The 19,888-nt window shown below is 38.9% G+C and overlaps 1 protein-coding gene and 1 long non-coding RNA gene across 3 annotated transcripts in view; one reads left to right on the top strand and one right to left on the bottom strand.

Annotated features, from left to right (window-relative positions):
* Nucleotides 1–1,612: 1,612 nt before the first annotated feature.
* On the top strand, nucleotides 1,613–15,156 carry acvrl1 (activin A receptor like type 1). Of its 2 annotated transcripts, none has more exons than XM_088082175.1 (10): nucleotides 1,613–1,632; nucleotides 8,188–8,259; nucleotides 9,790–10,026; nucleotides 10,368–10,567; nucleotides 10,649–10,748; nucleotides 10,842–10,988; nucleotides 11,628–11,903; nucleotides 12,089–12,286; nucleotides 13,641–13,771; nucleotides 14,105–15,156. In XM_088082175.1, exons 2-10 carry the CDS (start codon nucleotides 8,190–8,192, stop codon nucleotides 14,249–14,251), a joined length of 1,506 nt encoding a protein of 501 aa, XP_087938301.1. In that variant the 5' UTR covers nucleotides 1,613–1,632; nucleotides 8,188–8,189; the 3' UTR covers nucleotides 14,252–15,156. The 2 variants fall into 2 exon arrangements, with proteins under 2 accessions (XP_087938301.1, XP_087938300.1); XM_088082174.1 differs by lacking the exon at nucleotides 1,613–1,632 and adding an exon at nucleotides 1,640–2,241.
* The window catches only part of LOC148188732 (uncharacterized), a 29,261-nt gene continuing 21,079 nt past the window's right edge, over nucleotides 11,707–19,888 (bottom strand). Inside the window, exons 4-5 of the long non-coding RNA XR_015777511.1 lie at nucleotides 17,131–17,215; nucleotides 11,707–11,845 (exon numbers count right to left, since the gene is read on the bottom strand). This is a non-coding gene — a long non-coding RNA (uncharacterized LOC148188732). The remainder of the gene's footprint in view (nucleotides 11,846–17,130; nucleotides 17,216–19,888) is intronic.

The following is a 19,888-nucleotide window of genomic DNA, read 5'->3' as shown; positions in this document are numbered from 1 at the left end:
TTCACATTTCCTTTAATCTAGTAGATTACGCAACAAATTGAGGCTCTTTAGAACAACCTTAAGGGAATAAGACCGAGTGGCTCTTTGAATCACAGAGATTAGTAGAAAAGAAAAATAAGTGCTGATTAAAAAGAGGCAAACAATTTGCTCTTTTTACTACATGACAGCTGATGCGAGGGAGTCCAGCTGTTTCTTCAGCCATAAGCCAGCCAAAAACAGAGAGATTACAGAGCCTGAGAACAAGGAGGGGAATTTATATTACAGACATGAGGCCATCTCTCAGGCTCTGCTGAATGGAGTTTTCACACAGTCTGTCTGGCATCCAAAAGACAAATGCATTTGCCATTAAGAAACACTTTAACTGCCACAATGCAGTAACTGAGAGGACCACCATTGTGTTATCCTCTATTTTAACAACTGATTTGACAGAACATGTAAGCTTTACAATACTAATCAAATATATTCTTGTAGACACGGTATCATACATACTTCTTTTTTATCAGTTGAGGCTGCAACTTTGCAGGTCAAAGGTCACTAAAGTTAAACTCAATATGATGCGATGTAAATATGCTTTGCCAGCAAAAGCTAATGTTTTACTCACACTAAAAAAGAGAATGGTAGACAAATTCACAACTTGTGTCCACTACCCCAAGTGGAAAAAAAAAAGAAAAAAAACTGCATATTTGCATAATTATTGCTTCAGGATTTCACATTAAGATAAGTAGCATAGGCCTGCTTATACCTTAGAATTTCTAACAGACATTTTTTTGAGGGAAAACATATTTATGAGTCTTACTATTAACCGCTCAACATTTTTGACATTGTGCTGCATGGGTTTGGAACCTTTTATTGATAACCTTTTAGTATTTGTATTTTGTTTATATGTTTCAAATTATTATCCCATTATTTCCATTGGGTTAAATCAGGTGATTTTAAACACTTTTTGGTAGATTACCAAGAAAACCACCTAAAAATCTGTAGACCTGTTTGAGTGTTACTTTGAGAACTTGTTATGGATCTCCACTATATTTTGAAAGAAAATATGTTGCCAAGTAAAATATTCTAGAGACTTTGGACTCAAACATATCAAGAACCCAAACTGGCCTACAGAGAAACATCATGTCTGGGGCATTCTGTTGTGGCTGACATGGAGTCAATGCATTGCCCTCATTTTTTCCTAAATGACAAAAATATTGAGAATGTCTGTGATATTACAGGATGGCACACAGGAACATAAGTTGTGGTTTTATGGGACCTGGTAGCCCAAGAACATGCTGGTTTCACTTCAGAAAAATGAATGCATTAAGCTGATAGAAGTTGCTTTCAGAATAGTTATTGATCACTGTTGCTAAAATGCATGACAAAGTGGCATCTGGATTTAAAAACAGGATTATGGAATTAAAAAAAAAACATGCAAAGAGAGTGCATAGTGAGAAAGATAGTGAGTAGTTCCTGTTTTTACACAAAGATAAATGTTATTACATGGTGGGGTCTTTGAAGCACATTCCTGTCAGTGCAGTGCAGACAGCAGTCCACAAGGGAAAGAGGAGAGTGAGAGGTTTAGCAAGAAACAGGAAAACCGCTATGAGAACACATTCCAGGCAGAGCAGACCCTGTACGGGACAATAAAGGGTGGGACACTGCTGTGTACACTATTTAAAATTCTCTAATCTCGCCTTTAGATCGGGACTACAGACAACAACACAAAACTTTCTTGCTTAATGGGAGAGGACTTACAGAGAGGCTTCGCTTGTGGGGTTCACAAAGCGGAAGGAGTCTGGTCTGGTTCCAAACCGACGACGATGTTGTCGGTTTATCAGCGCAGATTTGGACGGAGATGAGATAGGCTGCTGAGCTGTTTGTCGTCCCGCCAGGACACAGCTGCCAGCTCCTTTTTTTATGCTTTCACTTTTCCACACGTTAGAGGTGTTACTTGTTGTTAACGAGTTGGCTGTTTTAAGTTTTAAACCAAATAGAAGGAAAAAACTGAGGACGAACTTTTCCCAGAAGCGGTGGTCGGTCGTTACCGAAGCAGGAAAGGATGTGAACATCTGCAACTGAGTCGCTGAGACGAAAACGATTTAGTACACTCTCAAAATTGAACCCGCTGTCTTTTAAACGTTTCTCCAGGCGTTACTTATTCTGACTTGAGATACGTTGGTCACGGAGGGTCACCTGAAGCTCGTTTTGATATGGGAGACGTGCGGCGTTTGCGGCTGTCAAGTTAAAAGGAGAAACAAGGTAAAGCTCTTTTTCTCTGTATGTAGCCCCTTTATGTTGTGTTTCCAAACGCCTTCAAATGTAACTTATAGCTAACACTTTATGTTAAATCATCCTAAACAGCACCATACATTACTCCACGTGTTTCCAGATGTGAACCAACAGGTGTCGAGAAGTGTCCTACCTGACTGATGCTGTTTTCTTATACAATACAAGAGCAGCCACAATAAATGAACTTTATTGAACTCTATTCTATATAGCTACCAGTGATGGAAGTACTTTAAAGTACATTTAGCTTATACTAGTACAGTACAATACTGAAGTATCTTTGGCCTGCATAACCCTTTGAAAAATGAACAAAATAATTTTATTCAAAAACAAGGAAGTGAAGGCAAAAAGTAACTGTACAAAACATGGACCAAGAAATAGCTAAAAAAAAAAAACAACAAAAAAAAACTCTAAGACTTTACAAGAACATTACCTGAAAATAAGCACAAATAAGAGGGAGAAAAAAAACAAAATCAAGAAAATTTCCTGGACAAAATGCTGAAAATCAAAAGCATGAAATATAAAATGTGTGTTTGGTTTTTTTTCTGTAACATTACTTTAAATGTTGAATTATAATTACAAATATAGTTTTCTGAAAATGTTTCCCTATTTTTATTTTATGTTTTTTAAATAACCCTCCCCTCTTTTTTTAAAAAACAATTTTTATGTACAATTTCTTGCGATTTGTCAGATGTTTCTTGCCATTTTGATCATTGTTTTTTTCCCCTCAAGTTTTCAAAAGAAATCAAACCAGTTTGCTCAGTTTTCAAAGGGTCAAATAACTTGTGAAAGGCATCTGATTGCAGCAACAAAAAGTGATGTTGATCCAGGGTTTAAAGAGTTAACTTGAGGATTTCCATTTGACTGAACATTGAACATTGAACATGTGGTCCACTAGGTTCACTATGTTTCAGAGGCACTCTGGTTACTAAAGTAGCTACCTTACTTTTTAATACACTGCACTTTTCATACAGCTACCTTTACATTTACAGCGAGACTAAGCTGATAAATTGGCTTATTGCAGATATCTTGTATCACAGTTGTTATGTAAAGAGAAATTGCTGTACAGAAATGCCAAATATAGCCTATTTTTAGCCTAGTTTGTCCACCAGAGAGAACAAGTTTATTTATCAACTGTACATGACATATGTCACATATCTTGGTCACAATTTAAAAATCTATGTATTTATGTGATGTGTTTATGCTAAAAGAAAAGACTATCGGCTGGTACAGTCGTAGAATTTTTTTAGTCTATCACATAATGCTATCAGGGGCGGCACAGTAGTTAGCAATGTCACCTTACAGGGTTTCAGGTCTGTCTTAGGCTCTTCTATGTAGAGTTTGCATGCTCTCCCCATGTATACACCAGGTTCTCCTGTTTTCTCACAGAGTCCAAAGACATGCAGGTTAGGTTAATTCCTCTAAATCAGCCGTAGTTGTGAATTTGAGCGTGAATGGTTATCTGTCCCTGTGTCAGCTCTGTGATAGTGGCGAGCTGTCCAGAGTGTACCCGGCCTGTTGCCCAATTTCAGCTGGAATAGGTGACCGGTGTAACAGCCCAAAATATACCCCCTGGCCATATTATACCCAAGGTTAAAGTGAGCTTGTCTGTTTTATACCCCGGGTATATCCTGGGCTAGTCCAGTTTATACCCCCAGGTATTTTTTAGGCTGGGTTATTTCATACCCCCGTAGCCCAGATTATACCCCTCACATTCATAGTCTTGATGAGGGATATATAGTCTAGCCAAGCCCAAAATATACCCGGGGTATAAATCAGCCTAGGCTATTCTATGCCCCGAGGTATACTTTAGGCTAGGCCAGACTAAACCTGGGTATAGCACATATCTCTATGGCTGATATCTCCAACAGCTTATCACAGTGCAGAACGCAGCGTGCATCCACTCATGGGCTCATGTTCATGACAGCACAAGATGTAAACATTAATGGCGTCCTCCTCAGCTGAGGGGTACCATTAGCTAGCTCAGTGGTGCTACATGAGCTAGCTCTGTGGTGCTACATGAGCTAGCTCTGTGGTGCTACATGAGCTAGCTCTGTGGTGCTACATGAGCTAGCAGTAGATGCACACTTCCTTCGGCGTGGTGATGAGGTTGACAGGTGTTGTTCAGTAGAAAGAAAATAGTTCCTAAATAAAACTGCTCACAACAAAGTCCGTGGATTATCTTGAGTAATCAGGTCATGATTCTTGGAAAAAGACATTGCAGTTAAGTTTTTCAAGTTTATGTATTTTATCTTATTTATTTATTTTGGTGCCTTGTGCAACAGAAGCTGAACACTTTCTAGTTCCATTATATTCGAGAGAAGACAGACAACTCTATGGCTGATATCTCCAACACTCAGCAGCTCACACCAGCACAATCTAGATTGATAACTAGCACTACAGCTAAGAAGGAAGATATGCAATTTTTATTTTGTGAACTGTCCCTTTAAATTCAATTTTAAATATGGGACTTGTAATGAAGTGCTTTCACAAAGACCAACTTGTGTGCACATCATGTGTTCATCCTTTTCTTCCCCAGACATGCATTCATCGTAGGTATGCATGTGAGAGCATGCAGACAGCAACTGAGCCATAAAGCCTGCCAAGCCTGGCTTTGTCTGTGAAATGAAGATACAATCAGTCTGTCGCTACAATTAGCAGACAGTCAAAAGAGGGTTTTTTTTTACCACTTTAAACACACAGAGAACACAAGCGTTTTAAATGTGTGGCTATGTCATTAAAAAGAACTGAATGTGATGTTTTCTTGCCATTTAAACTACATAATAGGAGCTTTTACAGTACCACTGCTTAAAGTTACTTTCCAGAGACAGAGTTATTGGGCTTTTTGGTGTGATGAGGCCCAGTGGAGGGGCTGTATGAGGCTGCTGCGCTATGCCATGCCCCCACCATCCACCGCTATAACCACACAGTCATCCAGATGGAATGAGAGATCTGCCTCTTTGAGTTAAGGCTCTTTAGATGAGAGGAAGAGATGACAATGGATCTTTTCCCCCTGGGTCACGAGGGTGTAGCGTTGGACAGAATGGAGACAAACAGGAGAGAGCTCAGAGAGGAAGTGTGCTGGAGTCTAAAGTCAGGCTGTCTATGATGGAGGGCGTGATTACTGCTCTCTCCTGTGTCAGGATGATAAAAATGATAGCTAGAGAAATAAGACACAGTCATGCTCCTCCTCTGGGAATAAGCTCATTTTCTGAGTGGAGTTGTGTTAAGTATTTGTCCATTGGACCCACAGGTTAACCGCCACCACTGACTTGTAGGCTGCATGACACAGGAAGTGCTTTTTTTCTGTTTGGTAAAATATGACTTGTGGTTTTAGCGAGTCAGAGCAGAGTGCAGCGGGTTCCCATGTGTTGAGCTGGAGCCTGAGAGCTAACCAGCAGAGGAGGAAAGTCTAAAGATTGTTTGTCAGATGTGTTTATTAGATTTCTCATGAAAAATCTTATAGCCGAGATGTGACACTTTAGTAAACATGGGAAACCCCCTTTAGAGCACGTTCTCATTTGGTAGACAGCCAGCTATGTGTATTTTTACAAAGCATGCATTTTATAGGGAAAAAGTGAAAAATTATTAGAATTTAAAAAAAAGGAAACCAAGAGTGTCAAATCAGTAAAGCTAGCCATGCTGAACACCTTCACTTTTTGGTCATGGTTTTTGGTCCTTGACGTTTGGCACGACTTAATGAAATGACTAAGGTAATGCAATGGCTTCCTGTAGTTTGTAACATCTAGCTAGATGCATCAAAATTAAAGGAGGATATCCGTAGTATTGTGCTGACATGTGCAAGTTCCAATGCCAGATTTTTGCAGTTCAAGTGTTAGTCACTGTGGGAGACGTGGGGCAGGAAAACTGTTTCTATAGTATTTGATAATAAAACATGCTGTGCTGTACACTTACAGCAAGCAATGCCTAATCTAGAATATACATCTTCTATAGAAAGACTGCTTCCAGTTTAATTTACACAGCCTGCCACATTAGCCAATGCAGGATTAGATGTACATAATATATTATATGATATTTTTAATGAAATTTGTGACAGTGATGAGTTTGTTTAATGCACATACTGAAGATCCACCTGGTTAGATCTGAATTTCTTGAGTCTTGCAAAAAAGGTTAACTTATTTGTCTGAAGAAAGGTAAAGCTGATAAATTGATAGGGCAGTATCCGAGTTCAACTTCATTTTTAAGTATTTGGGAACAAACTGTCTAACTGGTGGGATTTTATTCCCCAACTCAGTACTAGGGCTGCATAGTATATAGTGCTTTTATCGTCATCATAAGGTACAAGGTACAAGTTAGATTAATTTGTCATTTCTCTTAAACGTTTAAATGAAAATTAAACTTGACCCTAAATTCTGCTACATCTGTTTGGCGTCGAACGAGGAGTTGAGGAGTCTCATTGCCTGACGTCAACTTTTTTTTAAACAAATTTAATGTTTTTTTTTTTAATGTTTATTAAAATAATTGCCAAAGTGCCCAATTCAGAAAAAAAACAAAAGACTAACACCCAAAAGAAAAAGAAAAAAAAAAGACAAAAAGAAAATAACTTAAATGTTTGCTAAATTGTTTAGGTTTCTGTCAATGAGCTGACCACGTGTTACCCAGTGTTATTCTTTGGGCAGTGACACAGGCAAAAGACTCAAAGTGCCAGTTGTAGGTGGTAGCCATTAGAAACCATCTTGTATCCTTTTTGGAACTCAGCTAGTTTGATGTTTTTTTGTGGTATCAGGCTCTAACCTTTTGGCTCACTAACTTATGAAACTGAAATGGACTCAATAGGTTTAAACTACGGTGGGCACCATGGGACCTATGAGAAAAAAAGAAAATTGATGAGGACACAAAGACGAATCTGACTGAGATACTGCGGAAGTCACTCTGTGCCTTCTATGGCAACTGTCTCGTGTATGTGAATGCACACAGCACAGTTGGCATCCTATTACATTCACATTTGAGATTTAATTTAAGCCCCATCACACACATCAGAGGTAACAGGATAGACCTCAGGTAAAGAAGCTGCCAGCAGGCCCTGGTACACCCGGAGTCTGATTAAAGCAAATAATGTTTAACCACATTTTTCATCTATATTGCTCGTAACTCTCAATGCCTCTTGAACAACAGCATTTCCAAAAGACATGCATTTTAAGTGATAAGAATAATGCTGCTAAACAATGTCGAAGGAAGGCCTGAGGTTTTATGTGTGTGCTTGTGTAATTGTGTGCTTTTTTAGACAGAAAGTTAAAAGCAAGGTGAGATCTGTTGCAGTTGATATTAGTACAGTGTTTTAAACTACATTTTGTCACTTTTCTGAGCTCACCTGGGAGTCAAGTTACAGACCAGAGTGTGCTTCAGCAGTGAGAGAGGCCGAGTCGTGTATGAAGACCCTCCTGCTTCCGTGACCCTCAGTTCTGCAGCCCTAAACAATGAGCAGACCTGAGTCTCGCCGGCCAGCCGGGTGGGGCCACTCAATGGCAGGAAGCGTAGCCATCAATATTTACTCTGCGAGCAGGGTAGTCGAGGAGTCGACAGGCCTGGAGCCTGGGTAGCACAGCGCCACACACAGTCTCGGCACACATACACAAACACTCTGGAGTGCTGTTACAGCCTCCTTCCCCTAAGCCCCCTTTTCCCACCCAATCCAATTACAACACAGGCAGACAGGCTGGGCCCTCGGACTGTTGTTTTTGACCTCAGCTTCCTCTGCCAAAGAGTCCAGACACTATTAAGTTACAGTCTGTAAATTCCAATCACATAGCAGTAAAAATTGCCTTATTTTTCCATATTTTTTTTCCATATTAAATCTCTGGACTCTCATTATGACAGCTCCTATTTAGGAGACAACACTGATTCTATTGTCATTTGATTATATCAACTATTAATAATTATTTTGTTCCTGTTTCACAGCGATGGGAAGCTCTGCTCTGCTCACAGTGGTGCTAGTTGGGGCATTTCTGTGGATCTCTGCTATCAATGCAGGTGAGGTAATGGTTTGATGCAGAAAATATTCTGTATTTTAAAGAGCGCTAAATTAAAGCTACATTAAAGGAAACTTTCGATAGAGAATACAAAATTATCACCAGCAAGACCTCAGTGCAACCCGGAGAACCAAAACTTAGACTGTATGGATTTACATTTGTCACCAATCCTCCAGAATAAAACAATAGGTAGCTGTTTCCAGCAAACAAGCTCAGACAGGCAGAGTGCACTACCTACCTGGCAAGAAATGTAGTCACAGTAAATGCGTAGCTTTTGAGGACAGTAATGGCTCAGGTAATGGAAGACCAATGCAGCTAAAGGCTCAAAAATATTGGGCTTTTATTTGTCAGTAGTCAGACAGCTGTGAGTCTTTCAGCTTCCCAGGGGTTAAAAATTGTGTATTGCAGCTTTAACAATCTTAAACAAATAGTTTTCAAATTTGGGTTCTCGCTTTTCCACTTGTTTATGGGTCAAATGTCCTTTCTGTTTTTGCTGCAGGTCTTTGTGCCTTGCCATGCACACACACAATGTGAAAACATTTTTACTGTGATTTAACTTTAAGTTCATGCTTTGCAAACTCACCTGACCATTACTTTAGCAGTATCAAGTGGTGAAGATTGCAAATTGCAACAAGCTAAAACTTCTTCCACGTGACAGGTGTGAACTGTCATTTAGGATTCCTTCAGTCTGCATTGTTCAGGAGGTTTTTACAGAAAGCCAAATTATTCAGAGGTTCTATCCAAAACTAAAGGACATTGTGATTTACACTAGTAAAAACTCTGAAAAAAGCAGTTTCATGACAGAAGTCAGTATTTTTCAAATGCTGTTCGGCTCGCTGCAGATGGGCAGCTAGTCCAGCACCTGCTTATGTGTGCTCACCTTTTTCCTGATCCAGACGTTCAGTAGGTTTTCACTGGGAGCTGAATTATTCGCAGATGTATCTTCTTCTCCAAAAGAAATAGACTTCTTGATTTAAATCTGTAAAAACACAATAAAGAAGCTTTGTGTTAAAAACAACAGTGTTTGGCTCATTACAGAGGGGCTGATAACTAAAATGCAAATGTCCCTATCTTGAGCCAGTGTTTGGTTTGTCGTGGGCTTATGTAGAGACATGGCAGTGCAACATGGCAGACTCTGTAGATGAGGACTCACAACTATTCTTATATTCAGGTGATTATACACTAATGAAAACATACTTATTATACTATATTCCATTTCTGCCAATATATGCCGCTAAATCCTGCACACTGGACCTTCAAGTGAGTGGAACATAGAACATTTTTACCAGAATGCAGAGGCTTGCAATGACGCAAGACTTAAGGGTATAGAAAGTACCCTAATCACCATCACACCATTTCATTTTCCATTGCTCAGGAAGCCAAAGCCACTAGTATAGTTTTTAACTTTACTACTTATCCTTAAATAATTTTTGTGCTGAGTTTGACCTTTCTGTGGTTTCTTAATTTACTATTGACTAGAAGAATGTATCTTTCTGTCAACACTGTCTGTGTGTACTTCACTGTGCCTCAGATTCTGAAGACAAAGGGAAGCTCCTGTGTACATGCGAGAATAACAAAGGGACATGCGTGAACGGGACTTGCAAAGGAGACATCTGCTTCTACACTTGGGTGCACGGCAATGAGGAGAGAGGCTGTTTCTTTGCATCTTATTACAGGGAGCAGTGCTTCACCTCCTTCGAGCGCTTCTTTATCTACTGCTGCAAAGACAACCTATGCAACACCTTCACCACACGACCTCCATACATTGGTAAGTACCCCAAAGCTTTTGTTTAACAATATTTTAACATCACATCCATGAATTTGTCCACTGTAGAACTGGGTCTTCTCAGTCACAGTTCAGTGCACATCCTGCATTACTTTGTTCTGAAGGGATTCAAAACTTCCCTCTAGTTCCCCCCTGTGGTCAGTTAGAGCAAATTGATAATGTTGCTTTTTTGGACTGATGATGCACTAAGTGTGTTGCCAGCATGTTTATTGAAAAATATATAATTGTACTGAAATGTTCTCAACTGGTTCCACAATCTCAAAATTGTGTATGTTTTTGTATGCGTGTTTGTGTGTCTCAATGGTACGTGTATCCAAATGGAGACCCGACAACAACACCCCCAGAGCTCAACCGTCCCGAGCTGTGGATCACGTTGTCCTTGCTGCTGTTAATCACGACTGCCAGCGTGTGTGGCCTGGTACTGTTCCTGCGCTTCCGACGTGCCCATGGCATACTAAGAAACATTGAAGACCATGACGTCACCATGCTTAAGGTCCCTAATGGAGAGGAGCCCACATATGGCGTAAGAGACATTTAATGTTTGACATCAGATACAATGCAGAAGTTTTTGAGTTTTCACATGTGGATCATTTTTGTGTCTCAGGATATCTTTGATGAGTTTTGCACTTCAGGAAGTGGGACAGGGCTACCCTATTTGGTCCAGAGGACTATGGCCAGACAAATCTCACTTGTCCAGTGTGTTGGTGAGTCTCTTTCCTTGAAAAAGCTGCTGCTCTTTTTCATGTTTTGTATATTACTTCGCAGTTGTGTAACTGTGTCACCCCGTTTGTTTCCAGGTAAAGGCAGGTATGGGGAGGTGTGGAGAGGGACTTGGATGGGGGAGAGTGTGGCTGTGAAGATCTTTTCCTCGAGGGATGAGCAGTCCTGGTTCAGAGAGACGGAGATCTACAACACTGTACAGCTGCGACATGACAACATACTGGGTATGGCAGCAGATTAATTAAATATTTTTGTTACATGTTTTCTGCAGAAAGCAAAGCCCAGTGTCATTTAGGGCTGGGTGATATGGAGTAGCTCAGAAAATTACATCACTTTACTGTTATGTTTTTTTAAACTAGAAAAGACAACACATACAATATTATAATATCTAAAATCAAAGACGATATCTAGTTTCACATAAGTCGGGCTTGTTATCAGATTTTCACTACCACGATTATTGTGGCCAACATAATAATATATCGCAGTATGTATAAGGAAAAAAAATATAGCAATTGGTAACATTGTTTATTGTGTGTTTTGTCTGTTACTGCACAAGCTGTCCAAAAAGAGCAATTACAATCAATGGATAGTGAAAAGGCAACCAGATGGCCTTGGGAGACCAAGAGGATAAAAAGAAATGGAAATACTTTTAAAGGCACTGGATTATTAACATAAATGTATATTTTAAAATGGTATAAATTAATGTTTTATTTTTAAATATCATGGTTATAGTCAGTACCATTAAATAATGACAGTCCTAGTTTCATATTACAATATAATATCGATAAATTGCCCAGCCCTTGTGTCATTCTAAAAAGAATCAGCCCAGGTATTGAAATAGTCCTCTCCCACTCTGGCTTTAGGTTTCATAGCCTCTGACATGACATCCAAGAATTCCAGCACCCAGCTGTGGCTCGTCACCCACTTCCATGAGCTGGGTTCGCTGTACGACTTCCTGCAGTACAGCAGCTTGGAGCCTGAGAGCTGCCTGAGGATGTGCCTGTCTGTGGCCTGTGGCCTTGTCCACCTTCACACTGAGATCGTCAGCTCTCAGGAAAAGCCAGCTATCGCCCACCGAGACCTGAAAAGCCGTAACATTCTGGTAAAGCGAAACGGACAGTGCTGCATCGCTGACTTGGGTGAGCTGGGTTGTGTAGAGGCAGAGATAGCAAAATCACAATTAATCTGCCAGACTTCTTGTTGTATCTGTTTCCAGCTTCTGCTCATAGTTATGATTAATGTGTTGAGACTGAACAGCTGTTTTGTGCAGATTCACTGTAAATAAAAAGGTTGCGTCTGTTCTCTGTGCCTACTCTCTCATCAGGTTTGGCTGTGATACACTCTCAGTCCCACGACTACCTTGATGTTGGCAATAACCCCCGTGTGGGGACTAAACGCTACATGGCCCCTGAAGTGCTGGATGAGACGATTCGTACAGATGTCTTTGAGTCCTACAAGCAGACTGACATCTGGGCTCTTGGCCTGGTCTTCTGGGAAATTACCCGCAGGACCATCGTCAATGGTAAAAAGAAGCCCCCTGTTAGAATATTGTGCCTTTAGAGTCGTATTGTGAGAATTTTTACCTATTTAAATTTCAAGAAGAAAATGGTTCTCACTGTAAATTTGTAGTACAGAGCAATGTATCATTTACCCATATACTTAGGCACATCATAGTGAAAATGTGTTTTCTCTGTCATGTCTGTCTGGCTCTGTATACATAAGAGGCAGTCAGTCCCGTGTCTCTCAGCACTCCAGTGTTTTCCTAGTCTGTGTCTGTCTCTACTATCCTCTCTCATGATTAGCACTGCAGTAATTATAAACAGTCTTATCTGGTGTCAGCACTCACTTGTACATAGTCCAGATGCCCGTGCACACAATTTGTAGATCCAAGCACACATCAATGCTCAAACAACCATGCGCACACACTGGTACTAACGCGCTTAGTCCAGATGGATAGACATTCATAACTTTATGCGCGTGTGTGTTCTCTCTCAAACACACACATACACTGTGTAGGCCTTACAGATCTCCATCCCAGCGCAGGCGCCAGGGAATTGATATCTTTCTCTGCTCTCTTGTTTAGTCAAACATACTTTACAAAATCCCAATACAGACTATCTCAATTTCCAAGTGTGCTATTCCAGGCCTTGCATGTAGAGAAAGGTACATTCTGACTTATAATGAGGATTTTTACAATATTAACATGACAGTCAATAACTGTGTCCCACAACAAAGATTGTTGTTGTGATAGTTTGGTAGTGCAGTTGCTCTTCTGCTCAACTGGAGAAGAAAAAGCACACTGACCGATAAATTCAAAAAATAGTTGCACAGCTTTTTCAGCCACTAATTCGGTACAAATAAGACAAAAAGAAACCGTTTAACTCTTAAAGCACCCACAAAGGGTGAAATGCACCCCTAACTGTGCCGCTATCTGTGCTCCTCTGCTATTTGCATGTATTTAAATCAGTTAATATGCATAGAAATGACAGCAAATTGGCCCCTTTCTATGCAAATACAGTCAAATTCACAAAGATCAGGACACACACTCACACACATATGAAACAAATATCTAAACTTTACAAAAGTCTCTATATGTGTATATATATATATATATATATATATATATATATATATATATATATATATATATATATATATATATATATATATATATATATATATAGTTTGCAACATACTGTAGATCATCACAATCAGGTGCAAAAAACGGGCAAACTACAGCTATGTTTGAGCAGTGATATCATGGACAAGGCAGATAGCGGTTTCAAGTGATATGCAATTCCTGCTATTATCAGCGAGCACAGTACATTCTTTGTGAATGTGCCCTGAGTCTTTTTTTCTGTTTTGCATTGTTTTAGGCATCGTGGAAGAGTACCGCCCTCCCTTCTTTGACCTGGTGCCCTTAGATCCCAGCTTTGAGGAGATGAAGAAGGTGGTGTGTGTGGACCAGCAGAGGCCCAGTCTGCACAACAGGCTCCATTCCCACCCTGTATGCCATCTGATGACACACACATACATGCACACACACAGACAAGGGCAATCATTAAGGCCAATTATTTTTCTAGGGCTGCAAAAATCTCATTACAGGTTATCACAGCTTCTGTGCTTTACCACAAACATAGTCTCAAATTTAGACATTTATGCCTGATAAATGGGCATGCAAGCAAACATGTAAACATACAAACTTGATGAGGTACTCGCATAGATTTACATATGCGTAAATGTAGAGCACATTCTCTACAGGACATGTAATAATGATGCCACATGTTTCATTCTACTGAGATGCCCAGGTTGTATTTTACATCTCTCTCTTTGTGCTCAGATCCTAACAGCCATTGTAAAGATCATGAAGGAGTGTTGGTACCAGAGTCCACCGGCCCGCCTCACTGCCCTGCGGATAAGAAAGACGCTCTCCAAACTGGACCATGACAGCGACTTCAGCATCGAGAAACTCAAGCGGGACATCTAGACCTGCACACTGGCATAAAACGGGGACAAAAGATTGAAAACGCCAGAAGGGATTGTGCACCACATTCCAATAGCACGAGGTGCATATCATTAGCATATTTTGAGCTAATGACTCACACAGTCACTGCATTATATTAAAACCATATGACTTTCAGATGTAGTGTCTAGACTGGCTCCCAAGGTTTTTTGTTTTTTCCTAGCCTAGTTTTCATCTGGTGCGTCAAACTAAAGGGACCAAAAGAAAAACTATTAGGACCAAAACATTTAATCTAGGTATACTGCTTTGATACTAAGCTTATAAAAGGCATTTCCAAAGCAGGATAACTAACACTGAACAATGCAGGGTTTTATTCATAGCTGCCTAAATACCACCATCGTCATGCTAGAAGGGAAATTCTGACATTACTCATGATGTTATCGAGAAGAGGAGGAGCATTCTGGACTTATTCTGAAATACAGTAAAATTGCACAAATGGGTTTTCCCAAAAATGACCAAAGAAAACACAGAGGCCTTTTTCCCCATGAATACAGGACATATGTAAGTAATAACATGCTCATACCAAAGCACATTACCTGTTGTGTAAGCATATTTAACTTATATAAGATGAGCATTTATTATCTGCACAGAGACACATTGAGCTGTTTAGTTGTACATATTCTAAAGGGCTGAAGCTGTAGTATCACAATTGGATTTATTGTAAATATATTTTAAAGGGGATATTATTTTCTATTATATAACAATGAGACACATTTTATATACTTTTTTTTTTTTTTTACAACACAGCAGTTTCAAAGTATTTTTTTCTACATTCCTATAGGTCAATAATGTACCATCACCATTTTTTTGGTCAGTAAAGGAATCCACAAACCGACATGTAATGTTGAATAAAGGATTGTATTTTTCAATTGTTTGTGCTGTGGTTTTGCACCAGTGTTTGCAATTCTCCCTCTTACCAGTAGAGGTCATTAGACAACAGACAAACATGGATCCATGTTGCTCACAGTATTGCAGCTTAACATGAGAGATATACAGGGTAATCAGTTTTGCAATGGTGTTTTTTTATTTTCCTAAAATCTAGAAGTTTAGACCAATGATTCATCGCAACACTGATATATAATCAACAGATACCAATGTCATGGGAAGGTTGGGAAATGAATATTTTATAGGACTCAGGATTCATCAGCCGTAATAGCACACGTGTCACTCTGTGCATGAAATGTCATTAAGATAAGATAACATGTTCACATTTTGTCTCAGTCACACAGACACAACACACAACCTCCCACAGTGAGAAGCTAAACTGGAAAACATAAATAGATTCATGAAAGAAAAGCCTGACTGAATGGGGACTTGATGAATAAACATGTAAAGGTTATTTATATATATTTATTTTTCTGCATTATTCTTGGTAGGTACTGATGTGACATTCTCTATTCATTTAGAAAACTAACACAGCCTTCAGCTTTTTATGTTTTATTTCGTTATTCTTAAATAAATAATACCTAAAGAGAGGTCTATTTAATTTGAGGAGTTTGACTTCAAACTCATTTATAGATCCCCTTCAGAAAAGAAACTAATTTGACTTTTTTTTTTAAATAAATCTGTTCATTTCATGAATCAGTTTTTGAGCAATAATAATAGCGGATTTAGGGAGAGTTTGTTCCCTAAATACATTTGATGTTTCAAATAGATTATATCATGACCTCACTTAAGGCTAAAGGCTCATTTTATTCATCCATAACATCATGAAAATCATAAGTAACCAATGCTGGCTACAGAAGATATAAATGCTAGTAACTATAGACAAAAACAAAATGAAAAACATTCAGGAATACATTGAATATTATGGCATCTGCACCAAATTTACCTGCATTTTAATTTGATCCTGATCAGATTCTGTTTAAAAGGAAAAACAAATCTGACATATTTCTAATAGTGAAATGATTCTGCTCTCAAAATCAAAACCACTTGTAAACATCTTTGTTTACACTTCAGATGAGTCACAGATCTACACCCACAACCATTTTGTTTCAGCTTTAACCTTTGCGGCCATGGTGTACAATCAGCTGTCATACTTATCTCATCTTATAAACACTTACATAACAACAGTATTTTGCTTTACCAGTGATCTGGTGGGAAAATGTGGTCAAAGTGAAGCATAAATGCAACATGTTTACAAGATGGGAATACAAAGAAAAAGAATCAAAATTGCCAGGAACATTTTCTAGTGGTTGGTTAAAATAACTAGTATAAAAATAATTATATTAGTGTTGTAAGTATCAGCTCCTTTATGTAATATGTGCATGTCAGTATTTTCTTTTTGTATCTGTTGTGCTTCCTTTATCTCTCTCTCTGTGTGTGTGTGTGTGTGTGTGTGTGTGTGTGTGTGTGTGTGTGTGTGTGTGTGTGTGTGTGTGTGTGTGTGTGTGTGTGTGTGTGTGTTTTCTGTCTGCCTGGTTGTTGAACAAACTCCAGAGAGATAATACTCCCTCAAAGCCCCAGTCTGTCTGGTCAGTCAGATGTAGAGCTGGTTATTTTTAACACTGCAGGGGGGTTGTTCAAGTATCAGAGAGGCCAAACTCCCTGTCTGTGAGTGCAGAAGCCCATCTCACTTCTCCCTCTGTGTATTCTTTACCACAGCGGGATCATTCCAACTGGCTCGGTAGAGACAGAGGGATTTGTTCGGCAGACAACTTACACTGAAGAAATGTGGAGATAAATTGGAAAGGGCTGATAGCGGACAGATATAAAGCCACAGAGGACACTATGCAGACACAATTAGGCTTGAGGATAGATCAGTGAGAGGGCTAGCAAGAGGACAGGTGATAAAACCAGGCACAGATAAAGTCCCAAATGCACCAGGTTAAAGCCTGACTCACCTCCTCTCGAGCTACATTTTCAGGCAGCTGGGTGTGTTGGCATAGAAGGCCGGGTCCTTACACTGAGAGAAAACTCTGGACAGATCTGGAACGAAACAGTTTTTGTGATCTTTGGGGCCAGGATTGTTTTATGCACTCTCTCACAAACATGCAAGCAGCTGTAGCATTCTCAAAATGTGATACAGCAGCTGATATGTGATCAGATAAACTGTAACAGAGGAAATGTGGCAGGCAAGGGCGGACGTTTTGTTTCAACGTTGGGGGGGGTTGGGGGGTTGGGGGGCACATATGAAATGGGATTTGAGGGCCCGCCATCAGAAAAGTTTGGGCATCAAACAAATCCTGTATTCTGGTGAATTTACGTTATGCTCGGTTTAGTATTTTAAATGACACAAAGTTTCCTATATGTTCGTATGATCGGGATGTGTCCCCCCTGAAATCTTCACCTGTGGTGGCAGGCTCTTTTTTATGCACGCAAAATTGGTCTCACAGGTTTTGATCAAGGGACAGCTGATGGAAGTATAGATTAGACAGCTGCAGTGCCCAGAAATTATAACATCAATAAGGGATTTGTTTGACAATTGATCAGCCATTGAATACGGATGATCAGACACATGGGTTTGTTACAGACGAGCCTTATACTGGTGCTTCCAAGACACTTGCAGGAAGTCCCATAGTCACCTACTGTGCATATATCAGCTTATCCCTTGCTGCCTTCTAACCTACATCCATAATAAGAAGAAAGGTTCAGGCGTCAGTCACAGTCATTTTGTAATCCATTTCCATTTGCTTTGGAGGACGATGTCATGCCTGATTTCAGATGTCTACTTTGAATGGAGGGTCGGCCCAGTTTAAATTAAAGTCATGAGTTTAGGGATTGACCCTTTGTGGACACTTTAAAGGAACAACATGTTATCAGTCATCGGAGATGTTCACTATTTCTACTATTGAATTCAAATTATCTTCATCCAAGACCATTTATCATGCCGTGAAAAAAGATATTTCATTATTTCATAGTCTCAGTTGTGGTGCCAGCTGAAGTTGGCCAGTGAGACAGAGTTTGTTCGCTGAATACATTTTTTTTTTTCAAATTGATCATTCAACAAAAGTCCTGTCTTGAGTAATAACCTAAATCAGGCTTACATAAACCAAGCATAACCAAGTTAACCCTATTTGATGAAATATAACCACTTTGTATTGTTTCTGTTTGTGTCATTGAAACCAATAATCAGATTGGAAAAAAAATAATTTACCCAACAAACTTGTTTTGGCATAATCTTTAGGATGTAAATTGTTGTAATTATACAAACTAAACCAATATTGTAGCGAAGTAGTTCTAATTTAATTATTTCCTAATACAATTTTAACTGAAATCAGATTATTAAATCCTTGCAAAAATAATTTGAAGGAAAAAAAACAAAGACTTCACCATCTTTAACATTGCCTCTATGAGTGAAATGAGAGTGAAATGAGATTTCAGGATTTTACTTTTTCGTTAGGCCTAATCACAGTGTAAGGTAACAAGCTAGAACCAGTTTGTTCCTTCAGTATATTTTTGTTTTATATGTTTATGTCATAAATAAAACCTTTTTTTTAACGATATAAAGGTCCAGTGTGTGGGATTTAGGGGAATGTTTTGGCAGAAGTAGTATATAATATTCCTAACTGTGTTTCCATTGGTTTATAATCACCTCAAATAAGAATACTTGTGTTTTTGCTGCTTTAGAATAAGTTGTTAATATCTACATACAGAGTATAGAGTCTGACATGTTTTTCTAAAGTGGCCAAAAAACAGACAACCCATCAGTGGCTTTAGATAGGGCCATTTAGGTTTTCATGTTTTTGCTTCGGTCGCCGTAGTTCTCCTAAATACTTTATGCACAGGAGAAGTTTAAGTTCTGCAACCTAGACCTGTAAACTGCTAGATGCTACTAAATCCCGCACACTGGGCCTTTCAGTAAGAACTTCAGTTTATGTTTGTTTTTTTCCCCCCTGATTTTTAAAGGATGAATGCAAAAATTAAGCCATTAACCCATCTGAGGGGCTTCATTTCAAACAAATTGATAGATCCTTTGACATTGTCAGCAATAATCACAGTGGAGTTTGACCCAGTTTTTTCCTAAATATATTTTGTGTTAAATAGATCATTAACCAAATGCACTGTCATATCTGACCCCAATGAAGGCTAAAGGTTCAGTTTATTCATCCATAAAATCATGACAAACACAGTGCACCCATCATTATCCACCATGAGAGACTACAGAAGATAGAAATGCTAGTAAAGATATTTAAAAAAGCAATGGATTTAACAGTATCTGCACTATTTTTTTACCATATGTTTTGATGTGACACAGGGTGAAACTAGATTATTTGTGACACTTTTTGATAGATTTTCAGGAAAACTATCTAAACCTCTTAATATTACCTTAAGTATTATTTTTAACTCTTTAGTATTTGTAAGTGACAATATTACTAAATAAATACTAAAAATGCTTGTAATATTAGATGGTCGCACACAACAGCATAAGTCAGGATTTAATGGCAACTGGTAGCCAAAAAACATGTTGCTTTTGCTGCAGAAAAAATGTCCCATTACATTGAAATTTTTTGTCCCAAATTATCTGAAAGCAATTAGCTCGCATTTAAAACCATTTCTTGTAAAAAGTAAAGTGAATTGTGAAAATTGATTAAAAGTCAAATGATTAATATAAAGCGACATCCGAAAACCATTTTTGTTGATATGCCCTTGTTATATTTT

The sequence above is a fragment of the Plectropomus leopardus genome, chromosome 9 (assembly GCF_026936395.1).
Source record: "Plectropomus leopardus strain MGB_pleo_1.0 chromosome 9, ASM2693639v1, whole genome shotgun sequence".
Classification (NCBI taxonomy): domain Eukaryota; kingdom Metazoa; phylum Chordata; class Actinopteri; order Perciformes; family Serranidae; genus Plectropomus; species Plectropomus leopardus.
Note: the sequence above shows the minus strand (reverse complement) of the source record. Positions and strands in the feature narration are given on the sequence as shown.